The sequence below is a fragment of the Eretmochelys imbricata genome, chromosome 1, assembly GCF_965152235.1.
Source record: "Eretmochelys imbricata isolate rEreImb1 chromosome 1, rEreImb1.hap1, whole genome shotgun sequence".
NCBI lineage: Eukaryota > Metazoa > Chordata > Testudines > Cheloniidae > Eretmochelys > Eretmochelys imbricata.
The window spans coordinates 229,741,466-229,762,410 of NC_135572.1; the positions used below are offsets into that span (position 1 = coordinate 229,741,466).

The 20,945-nt window shown below is 44.3% G+C and overlaps 1 protein-coding gene and 1 long non-coding RNA gene across 3 annotated transcripts in view; one reads left to right on the top strand and one right to left on the bottom strand.

The window, feature by feature from the left end:
- The window catches only part of LOC144271394 (uncharacterized), a 75,751-nt gene extending 70,671 nt beyond the window's left edge, over positions 1 to 5,080 (bottom strand). The window contains 3 exon segments of the mRNA XM_077828770.1: positions 3,026 to 3,150; positions 3,970 to 4,152; positions 5,051 to 5,080. Coding sequence (XP_077684896.1) covers positions 3,026 to 3,150; positions 3,970 to 4,152; positions 5,051 to 5,080 — 338 coding nt within the window.
- Positions 5,081 to 7,221: 2,141 nt separating this feature from the next.
- Positions 7,222 to 19,377, top strand: LOC144269524 (uncharacterized). Of its 2 annotated transcripts, XR_013346949.1 has the most exons (5): positions 7,222 to 7,442; positions 9,449 to 9,504; positions 11,956 to 12,086; positions 18,305 to 18,392; positions 19,288 to 19,377. It is a non-coding gene; the product is annotated as an uncharacterized LOC144269524 (long non-coding RNA). The 2 variants fall into 2 exon arrangements; XR_013346948.1 differs by lacking the exons at positions 18,305 to 18,392; positions 19,288 to 19,377 and having other exon boundaries at positions 11,956 to 12,354.
- Positions 19,378 to 20,945: the final 1,568 nt, after the last annotated feature.

The following is a 20,945-nucleotide window of genomic DNA, read 5'->3' on the forward strand; positions in this document are numbered from 1 at the left end:
CTATGCTGCCTCCTGCAGACCACTCTCTGGGAAAAGCGCTCTGCTGAGTGCCTCAGTAACAGAATGCCAAGCACCAGATCTTCAGGACCCTCTACGGGATGCTCCTTCTCAGTTCTGCTCTGGATCCTATCACCTGCTGGATTGAAAGGGGAATCCAGACATTAGCCTAGTGCAGCCCCACCTCACTCCTCAAAGCAGTGCTTGCCCCTGGCACCTAGGAACTCCAGTAGATTTGACTCGATCTGCCGTGCTCAGAAGATGAGATATGTGAACCACAGATGGGGTGGAGTGAACAGTGGGTAAGCATAGGAAAAAAGTGAATGGGAAAAGCATGGGCAGGGGAAGGTTTAAAAGGGGCAGAGGCAAAAGGAAACACCAGATGATGGAGGGAAGAGAGAAGTGGGGTGTGTGTGTGGAGAGAAGAACAGATTAAGACAGGGAGGGAATATGTGGGGAGTTTGATATAGAAAAGTGGAAAGACACTAAAAAGAATTAAGCACAAAAAAAAGTGGTTTTAAATTAAAACCAAGAGAAAATACTGAAAGGAACATAAAAATGTTCTGAAATGCAGCAGCATTGTATATTTACCCATATAAGTTATAAACTGTCTCCAAGGAACTATCTCTCAACCCTCTAGTGATGTGGGGGCCATAGAGCAAGAATTTTGACCCAGATCTGTCTCTGAACGTGAAAAGCTTCAGCATCAGAGTTTGCTGGAAAGTCAACATGTATTCTGATCATGATATTGCACCTCAAGGGCAAGGAGAGCAGTTTGTCAGAGTCACTATTCCTGGCCCATGCCAGGCTGGAGCGGGTGAGCGTTTGTGTGTACCTGTGTTTCCAGTGGGAAGGGAATAGAGACAAACTTCAAGTTGCTTATCTGGTGTGATTTTTCACAATACTTGGGAGATGAAATGCCATCACAGAGCTAAAGGAGTGTCCTAGAAGTATAAAGAAAAGGAGTACTTGTGGCACCTTAGAGACTAACAAATTTATTTGAGCATAAGCTTTTTGTGAGCTACAGCTCACTTCACTGGATGCATTCAGTGGAAAATACAGACTAAGACGGCTGCTACTCTGAATCCTAGGAGTATGGCTCCAGCACCCTCTGAGGCCACATGGTTTATGAAGTAGCTAATTCAAGAAGCCACATGTACTTCCTCTGGTTATGCACACCAAATGCTGAAGCAAAAGGCTGGGAGAGAATGCTTCCCTGCTGTAGGGACAGTGCAGCAAGGGGGGCCTGCTTTGAAAAATCCAAATTCTGCTAAAACCAGCTCTATCCCTCATTACTATAGTATTCCCAACCCCACACCTTGTAAAATTATGAGTCAGATCTCCAGGGAGTCAGATTTTTTTTAAAAAATTGTGATTTTTAAGCCAGATTAATACTACATTGTTTTTCTTTTGCCAAACAACAATAAATTACACCTCTGGCTGTGGAGGGGAACTCCACTTATCCTGACCTAACCCCTGGGGAAGCTGCCATTCTATCCCTCTCTATTTCACTATCCAGTCTCCTTTCCCACATCTTTCCCTGCCCCATCCAGTCCACTGTGCTAGTCACATTCTCCCTCCATATATTTCCTTCCTTTCACCTCAGTCTCCCACCCCTCAAATCTTCATTCTCCATATTTTCCTGCACCTCACCCTCAAGTCACCCTCCTTGGTCCTGTACGGTTTTCAAACTCTAGAATGCCAGGAGGGTGGAAAGGGGGAGCCATCATCACTGAGGGCAGCCTCGCTTCAGTCCCACTTGTAACCCATGAGAGACGACGGCCATCTTTACTAAGGCTAATCTCACTTCCATATCCAAATGCTGTAGGAAAGTGGCAGTCACCTTAAGGCAAGGCAGCTTTCAATTCAAAACATGGGAAAGGGGATGTCCACTGCCAGAAATCAATAAGGTTTGCTTGGAAGCCATGATTAACATCTGCCACGAGAATAGGCCGAATTCTCATAGCAGTACTGCACAAAAAACACAGGCAGCAGCTGCCAGCTCCTGCTGATCAGAAAACAACAAAAAAACATGCTTCTCCACCAGGTTTCCATCCTGTATTGTTCCCTAACCTGAGATGTGCACTCCCATGCTCTATCCCCCATGAAACCCTTTTCTGTTGTAGGTTGTCTCTAAAGCACAGGCCCCATAACACAGCCAGTTCCCTTTCATTCTTCCATCCTACAATGATATCTCATTCATAATGAAAGTGGCAGCTGCCATGACAGCAAACAGAACTCACGATGGCTTTGTTCAAACCACAGCTTTTTAATTCACTCATTGATAGTTTCTGAGATGGCTTAATTTATTTCTCACCTGTGCCAACTTCTCTTGGTATTTCCCTTTCTTTGGCATCCTGACAATCTGGGATGCAAGGCTCTTCCTCTTGTTCCATCTGAGAGTTCACATCAGGTTTTGGAGTCTCAAATCCTGCCCATGGGAAAACAGTCCAGGCAATACCATGGTTTGTTATGTATTTGTTGAGCATTTATTACAAATAAAGTATCATAGCTGTGAACCCAACCTGCTCTTTCATGGAGACAGGGATTACAGAATCCCAACAGATGAGATTATGTCCACAGAAACCCACTGAGGAAGTAAAATGTGTATCTGAAGACTGAAGTTGTTTTGTTTCCCTGTTGGAGACTCAAGGATATCCACACATGGGGGACTAGGTAAGTCATGAGCAGTGCAAATGTTAATACTCTTACCGATTTCTCAAAGTCAAGCAGCTTCAGAGTGAGGATTAGTCCCACGGAGGGTGGACGGGGCACTTCTATGATTGTACTCCACAGCTAAACCACAAGGATGGGGCTGAGGTGTGACTACAGATCACCTCCTCCGATTAAAAGGGCAATTCAGGAAAAAAAAAATGGTTGCATGGCAGTGACTGTCTCTCTCACAAAGTTTCTAGGGACCACAAGGATCGAGCCCTTAGAAATCCAAGAGAAGAACCGTGAGCCACAGTTTAACAAGTTCTTGGGAGACCACACAGCTTTTAAGTAATCAGGGGAAATTAATCTTTACCCAGAGAGAACAGTCTTCAAAGTCTCCTGCATGACATCCCTGTAGAGCTCCCTCTGCCTTTTGTCCAGACGACCGCACTCCTCCTTGGTGAAATACACAGCCACATCTTCCAATGTCACTGGAATCTGAAACAGGTGTACCCTGTTCAATATATGCATAGTCAATGACAATCCTGCTGCTCAGTCACAGGCTGTACAGGCACAGGGTCAATCTAATTAGGGTTGTGGTTTGGTTCTTTGTGATGAAGTGGAAGAAGAGAAGAAAGGAAAAGAGGGGAGGGAGTGTGTGCATGGGGGATAAAAAGGGAGACAGGACAGGTTAGGGAAAAATGTGTTGGGAAAAGAGAATGAAGAAGACAGAAGTGGGGGAGGGTCCGGTTGAAGAATAAGGAGAGAGATGGAGATTTAGAAAAATTCAGATGCAAAGAAGTCACCACATTAAGAGTCACTTGAAATAAAATTAGATGTGGGGGACAGACTATTTCTCTCTTTACTTTCTCCCTCGATAGCTTTTTTCCTTCTCTTTGCTTTGGAAATAGTATACTTTCTCCGCTCTCAGGTCAGCTCTTCATGGGCTCAAGCTTGGACCATCAAGACCATTTTCAAAGTACCACTAGCATATTCCTCTTCAACCCACTATCACATTCCCTGACAGAAAATTAGGCTTCCCCTCCCCATGGCTATCATCTGATAGCACTCTGCCAGGGACTCAAGAACTGAAGGCTCAAGAAAGTAAATAAGCTGGCAATATTCTGTCGTAGTCAGAACTCTTCTAGACATGAGTATTCAACCAATACAAAATAAAATTAGTGGGTTCACCTCAGGTGGTAACAGAATTGTTTAGAGTTCAAAAATTCTTTATTTTACACATTCACTAACAATCTCTCTCTCACTCTCTCCATCATCTCACCTCACTCCTCTGAATTAACATTCAGTGATCCTTACCTTTTGCCCACATTTCCCAATCTCCTGATGAATTAGGTGGAAATCCTCTACCAGGGCAATAACCTCCTCACATGTTTCTGGATGAAGTCTCTGGACCCATGTCTGGATTCCCTCAGGCAAGATGGTCAGGAATTGCTCAAGAACCAGCAGCTTGATGATATGCTCCTTCGTATGGATCTCCATCTGCAGCCACAGATGGGAAAGTTCACAGTCGGCTGTAAACCTTTTGGGGTCCTTCTGCTTCCTGACAGCAGAACTGTCTAAAGTGTTTGTGGTGCTTCTCCATGCTGATGCCGTACTGTTGCAGGGTGGCTTCCTTCTCTTTACGGGAGTCAACTGTCCCAGACAAGGATAGAGTGGGTGCATTTTCTGCTTGCTCTATTTCCGCTGCTGGTCAATGGCTGAATATGGCTTGCTCCTCCATCTTTACTTCAGATTGCACCACTCAGTTTGGCAGTGCCTGTAACTGAAGGCCCACAGATGCAGTTACTCACTGCTGCATGTCTGCTGTCTGTCTTTGTGAGGTTACTCCAGCTTGGGCCTATGCTCTAGTTGTCTCACTTCTAAATCTCACTTGTATGCTTGGTGAAAAACATTCATCCTTAGCATCCCACAGTTACGATCAGCTCCACTGACCATTTCCTGCTGTGCAAACCATTTGTGGTGGATTGATGATTTGTAGGCTTGCACATCACACTCTGGAGATGAACTATTTAAACAAATCTAGATGGCTTTACTGGTCCAAGTGAAATTCACTCGCAAGAGGTGCTTCCTGCAGGCTTCAGGGAGAAAAGAAACAAAACTGAGAAAAGGAATGATACATTCAGAATCAGAGCAGGTTTCAGAGTAGCAGCCATGTTAGTCTGTATTCGCAAAAAGAAAAGGAGTACTTGTGGCACCTTAGAGACTTGGAGCTGTAGCTCACAAAAGCTTATGCTCAAATAAATTTTAGTCTCTAAGGTGCCACAAGTACTCCTTTTCTTTTTGAGAATCAGAGCAGGCTCTCTCACGCACCCAACTCCAGGGAACCACAGAGAAGAAAGAGCTAATCTGCCTCCAGTGATGGATTTCTGTTTCTTACTTTCACAGACTGCAAGAGGTTCAGCTCCATCAGTCTCTCTTCTGGATCTCTCAAGACAGCACTGAAATGATAAAAAGCCAGAGGCCCATAGCCTTCATTTAAATAGCCAGAACTTCATTTCACTTACACTAAAGAAAATCAAGAGCAACTCTACAGCACTCAATGGAGTCGCATCTGCATAAAACAGATACAAGAGGAGAATCATGCACATAGCATATAGAGGCATGTAACTCACAACTTTAAATTTCTAAATAGTCTGTCCACGCTGCTGCTGTGGACCCTCCACTTTGGAGATCAGTTTTAGTCCAAGCATCTGCTATTACAGGACGAGCCTCTTGCACACTCTGCTCTCTCATGAAAACTTCCCATTAAACACTTACATTGCGGTAACACCGAAAGGCCACAACTAGGTTGGGCCCATAGTGTTAGGAGTGGTACAAACATGCCATAAATGACAGTCCTTACCCCCAAAAGACATTTGTTCTTTTCTGATTGGTTGTTTTCTTTAATCTAAATGAAAAGCAATTCAGAGGGCAAGTGTGTGTATAGAAAGAGAGCAGAAAAAGGAATTAAAGGAGCAGAGAAAATGGGATGGGGCGAGAGTTGGGAGGCAAACAGTAAACTGGTCTGAAGGTGGAAGAGAAAAAAGGGATCGGAGGGGACCTGCTGTACTTTAAGGGGAAAGCACAGAAGGGAAAGCATAAAAGAGAGAACTACCTTAAGTCCTGTAATGGGTCCCAGTTCCTATTCCTAAAGCTCCCAGCAGTTACTGCTTGCTAGCTCTCCCTCTCCTGGCTCCAACTGAGATGGCTGTAATGAGTCCCCCTAGCCCCCAAAAGTTAGGAGACAGATTTTTTAAAAGGAGTCTCCTGATTCTTTAGTCTTCAGTGTATGTCTACTGCCCCACCAGTGGTGTGATCAGTTCAGCTTGAAGATTCAACCTTACAGTAAATGCACACACAAGAGTATAAGCCACTTCCCTGGCTGCTTAGAGGGGAACTCCACTAATCTTCCCCTTAGCTCTGGGATGGGACAGCTGCCATTCTTCCCACCCCAATCCCTCTGCTTCCTCCATCCACAACCTCTCAGCCCCTCTCTTCTATCTCCTTCCTCTACCTGTCCCCACTGTTCTTCTCTTTCCTCCTTCTCTTTCCCCTTCTGCGGTCTCATATTTTTCCACCCTGTCCCCACATTCCCTTCCCTCAAAGTATCCTTCCCTACCACCCAAGCTTCTCCTGTCCCCCACATTCTCCTGTCCTCCAGCATCCCCATGATTCCCCACAACACTCCAAGCTGATTGGCACACTGTCTCTCTGTGTGTCCCCTAGATGTTCACCTGCTCCTCAATGAACTTCTCTGCCTCCTGACAGCACAGTGTCTGGCATCTTCAGTGAGGGTAGCCTTGCCTTTAGTCCCACTGCATACACTCTAAAGTGGTGGCTATCTGTACTAAGGGGAGCCCTGCATCAGTCCTGCTGAGAACAGAAGACAGTGGCCACCCTATAAAAGGGCAAGACTTCAACCCTAGTTCATGAGAGGCTTTGAAGCAAAAACACCCATTTCCCACCCCACACAATTCCTTCTCTAAAAGAGATCTTTCTGAGAGGTATACTATCTCACCGTCAGGCAAAAGGGGCAAAGGGGTGGATGCCCTCCCTATCTCCACTCCCAAATCCCTGCATCCCCCTTGCAGGAGACCTCAGCATGAAGGAGAAGCAGCTGAAAAAAGGCACATGTGTAAAGTGCTTGCAATTCCATAGACAAGTCGAGAGATCCAGGCAGAACTTCCCTGCTCAAGGCTCAAGCACCCAGGGCAGAAATCTCTTTCCCCCTCGCCCCCTGGACCTGGACTACCAACGTCAGGCTCCCCATTCGGTTTAGAAAAGCCCCTGACCCACCTCAGGCCCCCACTACGAGCTGCCCCTGAGCTGGCTCCCTCTGGCTTGTCTTCTCTTGTCTCTGCCAGCGGCGCTTCAGCCCTGGGTCCCCTTTCTGTGCTGGCTGGGACTGGGTGCTGGCAGGGATTTCTTGCCTCCCTGCTGTTCCATTCTGCAGCCCTCCTGCGACTCTCTCTGCTGTCTCCCCTTAGCCCAGGCTCACCTCGCTGGGCTGGCAGCACGTGGGACCAGGGGAATCTGGGGCCGATGCTTCTTTGGAAACGGATTCAATCATGCCACTCTAATGCACTACTGCGGCAGTGGACTACGTTACACGTGAGGAGGACGGAGCGTTGGGGACAGGAAGTTCCTTTTATATTAATTTTCCCCCTTGCCGTAGTTCCTGGTCCTCTCCACAAAGGCGTATGAGCTCTGTGATTTAACCCTGTCACTGCGCAGACATTAGCAGAAAGGTTGCAGCTGCAAGTCAGCGAGCGGAGAGACAGCATGTGCAGGTACTGAATGGGTCCCTGTCCTCAGTGTAGGAGGGATGGCCGAGCAGGGATCTCAGAGCTGGGGTTTTTTGCCTCTATAAAGAAAGACCTTCCGTGTTTTCCTTCTGCTGCATCTGCTTTTAATCCACTGCTCTCCGGCAGAGAAAGTCATTTTATTAATTAAAGGTATGATTTCATCAGATGCTGGTTCAGGGTGTAACTGATTGCCATATTTGGCGTCTGGAAGGAATTTCCCCAGGTCAGATTGGCAAAGATCCTAGAGGGTTTTTTGCCTTCCTCTGTAGCAAGGGGCATGGGTCAGTTGCTGGATTGAAGTAGTGTAAATAGTGGATTCTCTGTAACTTGGAGTCTTTAACAGAAGATTGGAGGACTTCACTAACTCAGCCAGAGGTTATGGTCCTGTGGCAGCAGTGGGTGCGTGAGGATTTGTGGCCTGTAATATTCAGAAGGTCAGACTAGATGATCATGATGATCCCTTCTGGTCTTAAAGTATCTGAATCTGTAAATCAGCACAATGCGGAGATGTTCGTATATTACCAGCTCTGGAAGACAATCTCTTGCAGTGGTCAGCCTCTCTCATTTACATTCAAGTTGTTTACGATAAAACAGGGTATTCCAGCATTACCCAAGATTTACACACCAGTTTGTGCCAGTTTTTTATCCTGTTTTGAAAATGGTATTCCAGAAGTCAGCAAAGCTTAGAGACACCTGTATCTTGGTACAGTCTGCATGTTGGTCAAGCATCAACAAAATCATTTTTCTTATCTTGCCTTTTTGGCATGTCTCTGTTCCTGGCACAGAAATTAGAACATTTCATATTTTCCCTTGATTAAAAAGCTGAACATAAGTAAAAAGCATCCTGGGAAGAGTTTAACATGAATACAATTCATAGATATACAGAAATATACCAGATGTTATATATAATATTAATATTGTATATTACATTGGCTGACGCTATATTACCACAGTGTGCAGGAGCAGAGAAACTGCCTCCTGGCACAGCAAGGTTACAGAAAACCTGTGGGTTCAGCTAGCCCCACCCTGCTATACCAGCAGCCAATGCCAGGCCTGGAAGCGGGAGAAAAGAAGGGAGCCTGGCTCAGTTGGGAACTGACTGGTGAGGAGGCAAGAGCTTTCTGTTTTTCCTACCTGAAGGTAGGGATCGACAACCAGCCAGCCAACACAGCCACTGGAGGCAAGTAAGCCTTCCCCTGCCAAGGGGAGTCTGCAGATAAGCCCCAACTGTGGGATAACTGGACTACCGGGGGCTAAGCCCCAAACTAAAGAGACTTTAGTAGGAAGTACCAGTGAGGGAACCGCCACGCTCCCTGGCCAGGAGGGAGACCCATCTCCACTATTAGGGCCCTGGGCTGGGACCTGGTGGAGAGGGAGGGCCCTGGCCCCCCAACTGGCCAATGATCTAGCCACTATGCCGCCTGGCCACCGAAGGCTCTATCACACCTACAGACCTTACACACTTTCTTTATACATATTTTGCAAGACACAGAGGTGCCTTGTACCAACTTGACTCTTCACAGATTCATAAATTCCAAGGCCAAAAGGGATCATTGTGACCTCCTGTATTACACAGGCCATAGAACTTCCCCAAAATAATTCCTCGATCATATCTTTTAGGAAAATATCTAATCTTGATTTAAAAATTGTCAGCAATGGATAATCCACCAATTGTAAATTGTTCCAATGGTTAATTACTCTCACTGTTAAAACTTTACACCTTATTTCCAATCTGAATTTGTCTAGATTCAACTTCCAGGTTTTGGATTGTATTATACCTTTGTCTGCTAGACTGAAGAACCCATTATTAAATATTTGTTTCTTCTGTAGGTCCTTAAAAACTGTAAACAAGTCACCTGTTAACCTTTTCTTTGTTAAGCTAAATAGATTGAGCTCTTTGAGTCCCACTATAAGGCATGTTTTCTAATACTCTAACCAGTTGCTCTTCTCTGAACCATCTCCAATTTATCAACATCCTTCTTGAATTGTAGACACCAGAAGTGGACACAGTATTCCAGCAGAGGTCACACCCACGCAAAATACAGAGGTAAAATAAGCTTTCTGCTCCTATGTATTGGACACACTTTTTTATTTCAGAAGGCTGAGAAAGCTATTAGGGGAGAGGCTGTTTTAGATTTCATTTTGACAAATAGGGAGGAACTGGTTGAGAATTTGAAAGTGGAAGGCAGCTTGGGTGAAAGTGATCATGAAATGGTAGAGTTCATGAGTCTAAGGAATGGTAGGAGGGAAAACAGCCCAGTAAACATAATGGATTTCAAGAAGGCAGATTTAGCAAACTCAGAGAGTCAGTAGGTAAGATCCCATGGGAAGCAAGTCTAAGGGGAAAAACAGTTCAAAAGAGTTGGCAGTTTTTCAAGGCGACATCATTAAGGGCACAAGAGCAAACTATCCTACTGCGTAGGAAAGATAGGTAGTATGGCAAGAGACCACCCTGGCTTAACTAGGAGATTTTCAATGATCTGAAACTCAAAAAAGAGTCCTACAAAAAGTGGAAACTAGGTCACATTATAAAGGATAAATATAAACAAACAACACAAGCATGGAGGGACAAAATTAGAAAGGCCAAGGCACAAAAATGAGATTAAACTAGCTAGGGACATAAAGGGTAACAAGAAAACAGTCTACCAACCCATTAGAAGCAAGAGGAAGACCAAAGACAGGGTAGGCCTGTTACTCAATGAGCGGGGGAAAAACAATAACAGAAAATGTGGAAATGGCAGACATGCTAACTGACTTTTTTTGTTTCAGTTTTCACCGAGAAATTTAGTAGTGATTGAATGTCTAACAGAGCGAACACCAGTGAAAATGAGAGAGGATCTGAGGCAATATTCCCTCTAATTTTTGACAGGCTGTGTACACAAAAAATTTCTTCTGTGCAAATTTTGACAGGCTGTGTGTGCAAAAAATTTCTTCTGTGCAAATTTTTGTGTGCACGGTGTTTTGCCGTGTCCGCGGGGTTTAGGATCTGTGTGCGCGTGCACATGTGCACAGCTTAGAGGGAACAGTGATCTGAGGTTAAAATAGGGAAGAATGGGGGGAGGGATCTGGGGCAAATATTGGGGATTGGTCCTGCTTTGAGCAGGGGGTTGGACTAGATGCCCTCCTGAGGTCCCTTCCAACCCTGATATTCTATGATTCTATAAGAACAAGTTAAAAATTATTTAGACAAGTTAGTTGTCTTCAAGTTGCTAGGGCCTGATTAAATACATCTTAGAATACTGAGGGAGCTGACAGAGGAGATATCTGAGCCATTAGTGATTATCTTTGAAAACTCAGTAGGGGTTCTGGAGAACTGGAAAAGGCCAAATATAATGCCAATCTATAAAAAGGGGAATAAGGACTACCTGGGGAATTACAGACCAGTCAGTTTAAATGCACAACAACTTCAGTACCCGGAAAGATAATGGAGCAAATAATCAAGCAATCAATTTACAAACACACCTAGAAGATAATAAAGTGATGAGTAACAATCAGGATGGATTTGCGAAGAACAAATTATGTCAAACCAACCTAATAGCTTTCTTTGACAGGGTAACAAGCCTTGTGGATAGGGATGAAATGGCATATGTGGTATATCTTGACTTTAAAACCCACTTCATCAGATGCATGGAGTGAAAAATACAGTAAGCAGCATATATATTACAATGAAAAGATGGGAGTTGCCTTACCAAGTGTGTGTTGGGGGGCAGGGTCAGTGCTAACAAGGCCAATTCAATCAAGGTAGAAGTGGCCTATTCTGTTCCACCTTGATTGAATTGGCCTTGTGAGCACTGACCCTCGGTAAGGCAACTCCCAACTTTTCATGTGCCGTAATATATATATAGTGCTTACCGTATTTTTCACTCCATGCACCTGATGAAGTGGGTTTTAGCCCACAAAAGCTTGTGCCCAAATAAATTTGTTAGTCTCTAAGGTGCCACAAGGAATCCTGGTTGTTTTTGCTAATACAGACTAACACAGCTACCACTCTGAAACTTGACTTTAGTAAGGCTTTTGATACTGTCTCACGTGACCTTCTCATAAACAAACTAGTGAAATACAACCTAGATGGAACTGCTATAAGGTGGGTGCATAACTGGGTTGGAAAGCCATTCCCAGAGAGTAGTTATCAGTGGTTCACTCTGCAACTGGAAGGGCATATCGAGTGGGGTCCTGCAGGGACAGGTCTTGGGTCCAATTCTGTTTAATATCTTCAAGGATTTAGATAATGGCATAGATAATGCTTAGTCTTGCCTTGAGTGCAGGGGACTGGACTAGAAGACCTCTCAAGGTCCCTTCCAGTCCTACACTTTTATGATTCTATGTATATATTTACATTTAGCCATATTAAAATGCATATTGTTGGTTTGCGCCCAGCTTATCAAGTGATCCAGATAACTCTATATCAGTGACCTGTCTTCTTCACTATTTACTACTTCCCCCCCCAATTTGTGTGTCATCTATAAAATTTATGAGTGCAAATTTTGTTTTCTTCCAGATGAAATAACCTGGTGTACTGCTTTCATAAGACTCCATCTTATTCCCTTAATGGATTCTTCCAAACTTTGCACATGGTAAACAGGACGGGGATTGTACTTCAACCACTTGGACTGAAATTTTGAAGGCCAGGTATCTGCCTCAAGTTGATTTTTTTTTTTTTAAAGTTTCAGCTAAATTAGTTCAGCCATTTGTAACAGATATTTGTAACAGTTTAGCTACCAGTAAGTTTCCACAGCAAAGTTTAGCACAAATATAAAGAATTCTGAGTGTACGCTTAATGGATGTAAAACATTCTATATAATATACCTTATTTGCTATTAGCTACTTTTTTATCTTAATAGCACAAAACACTGTATTCAATCACACTGTAGTTACATCAGTAAATCAATGTACACGTTTTGGTTAATGCATCTGTTTGTAAGAACCAGTTTCATGGTTGTTAGTAGAAATCCATTCCTTATGTGGTGATACTACCATTGCAACATCCATAGTATAGTTTCACGAACAGTGTTTTTTTGACTTCACTTATGGCTTAGTCATAAAGTACTGTGGGACTTTGGTTCATTTTGGGCAACTCAGTAAAGCATCAAGTCAACACAGATGGTTTTAGCAGTGCGACATGGCCAGTGGTGTTGATTCTAAGGTACAAGATCAAAATCTTAGAAATATTTTGCCAGTTACACTAGTGAGATACAGAAGTGAGAAGGCTAGAGCATAGGACTGAGCTGGATTAAGGCAATCTCCTGGAAAGGATTATGACTTCAAAACAGGGTGTGCTTGCACCTCTGTGCTTCCAGTTACATCTAAATTAAAGGTGGAGAAGCAGCATGCATTGAACCCTGAAATGGGTGGAATTGAAAAAAGCATTAAAAGCCCCTCCTGTATGCCAATCTGGGGCAATTGTCTATATTAACATACAAGAAGACATCCACTATAGTAAAGCATTGGCATGGAGATGCACTGCCAGCACTTTAAGCAATTTTGTTATCAGGAGTCTGAAGGATCCTCAGAAGTTTACAGTCAACTCTGTGAACTTTCCCATCCATGGCTGCAGCCAGAGATCCTCACAAAGGAGCAGATCAGTGCTGCTGGTTCTTGAGCAGTTCCTGACCATTCTGCCTGAGGGAATCCAGACTTAGGTCTGGAAATCTCATCCACGGACTGGTGATGAGGTTCTGGCCGTGGTAGAAGATTTCCAGTTAATTCATCAGGGAGATAAGAGACTTGGACAACAGGTAAGGAAAATTCCTCCTGTTAATTCCAAGGAGGAATGAGGATAAAGAAGTGAGACAAGAGAAGGAGAGCGACATAGTGAGGGAGAGGAAAGCCATGTATGTGAATAATGAAGAAATAGGGGTATAATGCCCATTGTTTGTCCTCAAACAACTTCTCTGCATTCTAGGATGTTCCCTGTAGTTTACTGTTCAGAAAGAGCCTAATGAATGGGTGTAGCTGCATAGCCATGAATTATTGGGGTACGAAAGCTAGCCATCTGAACTATATTAATACTGACTTTGGTCTTCTTGAGAAGGAAGTCTAGTCTTTAGTGATTAGTGTAGGATCTGGTAATGGGGTACATGTTACCAGTATAGCAGAACCCTGTTTATCCAAGCCTCCATTATCTGGCTCTCCATATTAACCAACCAGCCAGGACACACACCGGAATATGGGAAATTGATGTCACCTCCATGGCAACACTACTGTAATCATCGCATCTTTTCAGCCTTGTAAAATGACCACGACTAATAAGTGGAAAAAGTGTAGTACTGTCATTGGCTGCTAAAATAGAGATTATTAATAAAATAAAAAGGACAGTCCCTGGCAAAAATAGCCCAAGATTATAACATTGGAAAAAGCACAATATTGGACATCAAACACAATATCGAGCAAATTCTTAAATACAGAACGAATAACTCTGCATCCTGGAAGAACAGGAAGCAATTGAAGGCCGCTGGTCTGGATGAAGCCCTTTATTGGTGGTTTATACAGGCGGTAGAGTAAGGCATTCCTATTTGTGGTCCTTTACTGTTTGAGAAGGCTAAGAGCTTTCATCAAACTTTATGAGGGGATGCATGTTTCTCTGATAGTCAGGGATGGCTCAGTTAGTTTAAAAAGCATCATGACATCCGACAACTGATTATCACTTTTATAAAATTGTACTGTTTGTGATGTCATGTATAAGCCAACTACATAGAGATGGTGCCATTAAACAGACTTTGTACATGGTCCGTATAATGTTCAGGGTTAAAGAGCAAAGTGTGTAAAAATGATCAATACAACTTGTTAAAAACTCAGGTTGGTTTGCCTGTTAATAAATGTACCAGACACTGTTTTCAAGAATCTAAAGCGTTGTATATACTGTTAAGGTGATAAGAAGGGAGCTGTGTTTTAGTGCTTTTCTAGGAGGGGTCAGCTAGCTTAAAAGCAATGTCGCACCTTAAAATAACCGATAGAAAGCTCTTTGCCCATTCTCATTACTGTCTGAATTTTTGATTGTCCAATCTGGCCCCAGTCCCAACTAGATTGGATAAACGGGGTTCTGCTGTACTTGATAGTCCTGTATTGTTTGCTGGGAGCCATATGTGATCCCTAAGAGAGCTGATCACATAAGCATCTGAACTGTGAATTGGACAAGGAGAATTCCCCAAAGCACAGAAAAGGAGGAAAAAATACCAGTGTGGGTTAGGGAAGAGAAAGAGACTGACCTCCACAATTCAGTGTAGGCAGAGCTGGTAGCAGTGCCTATATTTAAGTTTGCCCAACGCGTTCCATTAGAAGATTCTCTTTTCAGTTGCTCATGAGCTTCACATACTTCAACCACTTGGACTGAAATTTTCCATGGCAGGTGTCTGCCTCACGCTAATTTTGTTTTTGGAACGTCTCAGCTAAAATAGTTCCACCATTTCTAAGAATGAGAAGAGAAAAATATGTTTTGTCCATGTTAAGAAATGCTCACAGCTGCTTTGTTGAGACGCTCCAGCAGCTCCAGGCATTCGCACAGGGACTTGAAGTCAAGGGGAGCTGCGCTTTGAGCATATAAAGTGCTATATAATCCTAAATACTCTGAAAAATCAGGTCCTAACTATCTCAAATTGGCCACCCAAAATTAATAGACACTTTTGACACTCTTGGGTTTTAATCTCTCTGTTCCTCATCTTGCCATCTGTAAAATGGGGAGAATAATAACCCCTCACCTCACAGAGGTGTGAAGATAAATTCCTTGATGGCTGGGAGCAACTCAGATATTATAGTGATGAGCACTACAAAAACAACCATGAGGAAATGAAAAATTCAGTATTTAGTGCAAGGTTTGGATGTTGTGTGGTAAATAAGGTGGGGAGCCACACATTGAATGATGAGTATAAAAAGAAATATTAAAGAGCTACCCGTTCCATGAGCACCATCCATCCATCCTGTGCACTGAACGAGGCTGGGGTCCTCTGGAAAAATCGTACAGATCAAGTAATTAAAACTGTGTCATAATGCACGAAGGTTGCACAGGCAGCCTTAACTCTGACAATTCCTAACTTTGGGGTGCTTGACTTTGCCACCTTAACATTCTTTTAATGTAGGCTTTTGTTTTTGTTGTTGTATGTAATTGTATTTAATATGACCCTTGAACTAGCGAATTCTCTAGTAAATATTTGTCTCTCTCCCCATAACCAATCCCGTCCCTTTTCTTTATTTCTTCCCCACCACCACTTTCTCTACCCTGCGCCCCCTTTCTTTTCTCCTTCCACCTCACTACATAAAACAGGTCCCCAATCCTGTACTAGTAGAGCCCCTGCCTCTGGATCCTGTCAGCAGTGTTGGGCACATTATGCCACCCTCAATTTGCTGCTTGTCTTCCTACCCTCATTACTCAGCACTGAGTAGTGGGCTTGTCACTGGAGGTAGGGTCACTTATTATTTCAGGTGCTGGTGACATTCAGTGATGTGGCTGTGTAGTTCAGACAGGACGCATGGGGTCATTTGGATGAAAAGTAGCTTTACAGGGATGTCATGAGGGAGAATTATGGGACTGTGATCTCTCTGAGTAAAGATTTATTTTCTCTTATTCCATGGAAGATGTGTGGTCTCCTGGTGCCAGGTCTGCTCTTGCTCTTGGTTCTTCTCTCATGTCCTAGGCCTGGTCTGCACACACAGTGTGCACTAGTTAAACTAAAAACTTTAAAATTTTTAAATTGCCAATTTACTGAATTAAGCTATATCAACACTGAAAAAATTTACAGCTGTGTGAAGAGGTTTGCATTGGTTTAACTAAATCAGTTTAAAAACTGATTTTAGATAATCAGGTGGTAGGTCTGTGTAGAGACAAGCCCTTACACCCCACCTGTCAAACTTTCCAAACCCTACCTGTTAACTTCTGTTCAGACCCCTCTTAGTGCTGCCCTAGGACTAATCAGCATTAAGCGGTGTGACATATGTCCTGCCAGTGAGCATGTACTGTGGGGCACAGTTGGGCCTTCCAATTGTAGATACTCCTCCCCTGGACCAATCAGCTCTGAGATGGGTCTGAAAATCACACCTCTCTGTCTCCCAAGACCCTGCCAACCCTGCCCCACCCACCCCCGCCCGAGGCACACATCACATGTGTTTATTGTATTACTAGGGGTGAGCCAGCCCCCATGATCCCTTCTGTAGCCTGCCCATGTTCATCTCTACCAGTCTGTCTCAATCTAGGCCCTGCGTAGGCCCAGTTGAGAGTATGAACCAATCGGTGGGACCTTGTGGGTGGTGGGACCTCCAAGATCCACACAAACTAGAGGTGGTTTCTAGGCTGGAAATCTGGCCTGTAGTGCTTAGCCATTGGTTGTTTTGGAGCATTACCCTAGGAGACCTCAAATCCTCAAGGTATGAAAGAAGCCATCTTGTTTCAACAGCACATTTTCAGAAATTGTGGAACATGGACTCCTTCACCACTCCATGAGAGTTACAGAATTTGTTTAGCTCTGAGTATGCTCAGGCATTGCAAATAAAGCACTATGCCAATGACATTTCTGAGGAGGAGGTGAAGCCCTCAGGCCCAACCACTGCTGGAGATTCCAGAACATGACCAGGAGACCTGAGTGATCGTGAGGCTGTCTGATGAGTGTGCTGCCAGCCCATTGCTTGAACCCATAGCGGGGAGGCCTCATCTGAGGCTGGGGAATCTCCCTCAAACAATCTGAACTGAAGAGCCATGTCACAGGTGGATAGGGTATAAAATACTGAGGAGGCTGGGAGTATTGGGGGGTAGGAACCGACCAGTTCTTTGTATATTTAAGCAGGAGTTTACCGGCATTTGTTTTCCAAAAATTTCTTAATAGCTGGACAATGCCCAGAGAACCTGAACAGCATTAGATCAGAGGACACAGATGAAACAGCTCCAAGTTGGTTTTGCTCATCCCTGAGACAAGGTGTTCAAGAGGATGCCGAGAGTGAAGACGAGGATGGCTATATGGCTTTAAGTAGGGCAACTGGCATAGAGCTATCTGAGGCCACGTCTACACTTAAGAGTCAGGTTGAACTAGCTATGTCAGTGTGAAAAAGTCACACCCCTGATCAATGTCGTTAAGCCGACCTAACCCCTATTGTAGATGCTGTGAGGTCGAGAGAAGAATAAAGTGCTATAGTAATAAAATGCTATTATCCCTGTTGGATAATGAAAGGGTTAGTGAACTGTACAAAATGTGTCTGGGTAAGTGGTCACCCTGACCAAAACCACAGTCTGGCATGTTTGAGTGGACCCTGGACAAAGCTAAGTGAGAGTGTCTTCTGATGTGAGTGTCTGCCTGGTGGAAACGACTCAACTTAGGGTCCTATATGCTACTAATTTCCTCTTTGAAGACTTTGCAAGGACATGGTGCAGAGGAAGCTTTCATGCACAAGAGGTGGCTTTGAGGCAGGTGATGGTGCAGAGGTGGCTGTTGCTAGAGCCACAGAGGGCAACAGTGTAGCTGAAGAACCCCAACGTAGGCCCCACTACCCAGCAATCTAAGCTATTGCCACCACCCCTGTGTTGTGTGGTAAAGTGCCAGAGCAGACCAGGCTGCTCCTTCCCTTTGTGGCTAGAGATGGAGCTGCACAAACTCTGGACCCCACCAATCTCAAACAACAAAGAGTGAGTGTGTGTGTGTGGGGGGGGGGGGAGTGCAGTGAAGAAGTGGGAAGAGGGAAGTGGCTATTGCAGAAATACTTTGCCTTACTGGACACTCACACCAGGAGAGGAGGACTCTGTTGAAGACTGTTGTAAGACACTCTGGAGGCAGGGGGAGTCTTATTTTATTTATATATATGTACACAAATATTGTTAATTAATTATTACTGGCTTTTCCAAGTTTATTCTGTTCCCTTTCCCTGACCAGTGGCTTGCCCATATGCTGGAGATCCTGGGGCTAAGGTTGCCCTAATTTTACAAGCTGAGAGGAATCAGCCCCACCTGAGAGGAATCAGGTAATTCAAATGCAAAAGGCAGCAGGACGGTGCAGGGGTGGATGGCTGAGAGAAGTAGTGGGGACTACAAGAGGCAGGAGGCCTAAGTTAGGGACTCCCAGAAAACAAGAGAGTGTGTAGAGCTGATGAAAGACTTTGTGTTTGTTTTGGGACTTCTGAGATCTGTTTTTGACAAACTCTGTTGCCAGTCTGGTGAAGTGTGAATTAAAGGACTTTTGGGGATAAGAAGGTAACCAGAGACTGAGTGACTTTTTAAAGGGTCCCCGGTGAAGCAGAGATAGAGGTGGGTGGTGATCATGGCACTACATCCCAATAAATCTTTTCTGTTTTGTTTTGTGCAATGAACTCAGGGCTTTCGAGGAGCAAGCAGTGCCTGTCAAAAGCACACAGTAGGGTATTCAGCTTTCCTAGGTTTCTGGGGGGGGGGTCTGAAGCTGATATTTAAGTTTTAAAAGGGAGCCTCATAGTAATTAAACCCATCTCTTTTAATTGCCAGCAACACCTGGCAAAAGGGTTAAATAGGAATGTACCCATTCCACTAGTGAACAAACACTTGCCAGGCAAAAGGTATATGGCAGTCAATTATTAAACCAAATTTTACTAACCACACACAAACTAAACAGTTGCAACTAGCAAAGTATCTTGGGTGATTCTGAGTGTGCATTTTCAACAAGCAGTGCTCCTTAAGGATTGGCTGTGAGGGGGGTGCTCTATGGGGGAATTACAAAACAACCCCTCAGATTTTCTTAACAAAATAGTTAATTTAGTATTCTCTGGCTGTAAACTATGGCAATTTACACTTGCTGAGGATTTACCCCTGAGCTTCCCTCACTTTGCCATGTTGTCAAATTTCAGACACATGCAAACCAACTACAACTGTCTCTCTTTCCCACAGTGTTCCTGATGCCTTTGGCACATGCTGCCTTATAGCCTCGAGTCCTAGGGAAGGAAGTTGTGTGTAAAACTTCTCAGCTCCTCAGTTCACACATAACAGTGAGTTGACAGAGGTGTCTAATTCTTAATTGAATAATAACTAGGGGAAAAATATCCAACAGTCTTCAGAGACTCAAACTATTTTTTATGATCATGGAGGGTTGGATTTAGGGGCAGGTGACCCAGGTGACCACCTGGGTTGCCTCGCTTGGGGAGGCACCAGGCTTTGGGTGCTGTCCTTGTTGTTAGTGACAAAAGGGAAAATAGAATGTTTGAAATAAAATGTTTCAGGTATTCTGTATGTGGATTCATTTTTCACTAATCTCCTAGAATGTTCTGGACCTTTGTAGAATCTTCTGGAACCTTCCAGACTTTCTGAGAACTACATTTTCCTTGAACCTTCTAGAACAGTGGTGGGCAACCTGCCACCCGTGGGCCACAGGCAGCCCATCAGGGTAATATGATTGCGGGCCGTGAAACATTTTGCTGACGTTGACCATCCACAGGCACCACCCCCCACAGCTCCCAGTGGCTGTGCTTCTCTGTTCCCGGCCAATGGGAGCTGTGGGAAGCTGCGCCTGCAGGCAAAGGGGCCGCAGGGATGTGCTGGTCGCTGCTTCCCACAGCTCCCATTGGCCGGGAACAGAGAAGCGCAGCCACTGGGAGCTGTGGGGGGCAGTGCCTGTGGACGGTCAACATCAGCAAAATGTCTTGCGGCCCGCAATCAGATTACCCTGATGGGCTGCATGCGGCCCACGAGCCACAGGTTGCCCTCCACTGTCCTAGAATGTTGTCAGCCATGCCCTCCTGGGAATATAAGGGACCGGGCATCACCAGTTAGGCAGTAAGATAGAATGAAGTGAGAGCACAGCTACAATGTTGTGAACCTTGTGTTATTGTTTAATTGTGAAAGTATACTTGTGTTTTAAGACTTGCAGAGTATAAGTAGTGACTAATAAAGGACATTTATATATGGCACGGATAAATACAGATTTATGGATCCTGGAGTGCAAATTTATCTTATATGACAGGGATAAATCACGCATGCAAATCATGCATCAAAATCATGAAATGGGCTACAAATGTAATGAAAAATAAGGTATTCAGAAGTTTAACAAATGGATGGGGGGATGCTGAAGATGCTCCTCGCCTGGGGCCCCATTTAGTCTAGGGATGGTCCTGTGCTCATGGTAATGTTGAGGTGCTTTGGCAGATGTGTAGGAGGCATCCCAGGACTGACATGGGAGGGAGCAGAGCAGACCAAGACTGAGGGACAGCAGCAGAGCTGTGGGGAGCTAATGGAATTGAAATAGCAGGGAAGTGGCATATCAGAATTGTGGTGTATTGCTCAACCTGTATTAGAGGCTCAAAGGGAATTTCAAGAATTCCTGAAAGTTAGAATTTGAGGTATTAGCAACATTTTGTTGGAACCCAGGACTGAAGTAGCAAGTGCTGCTGATAGACATACAAATGGACAGCAAAGGGAGAGAACTCAGGCCCCTACCACTGATGGACCGGAATGAACTGCAGTGAGAGAAATGTAGGTGGACCCGGAATAATATGGATGCTCCAGGTTAATCTGATGAATGTGCAACTGAACAAAAAATGCAGAGGTGAATT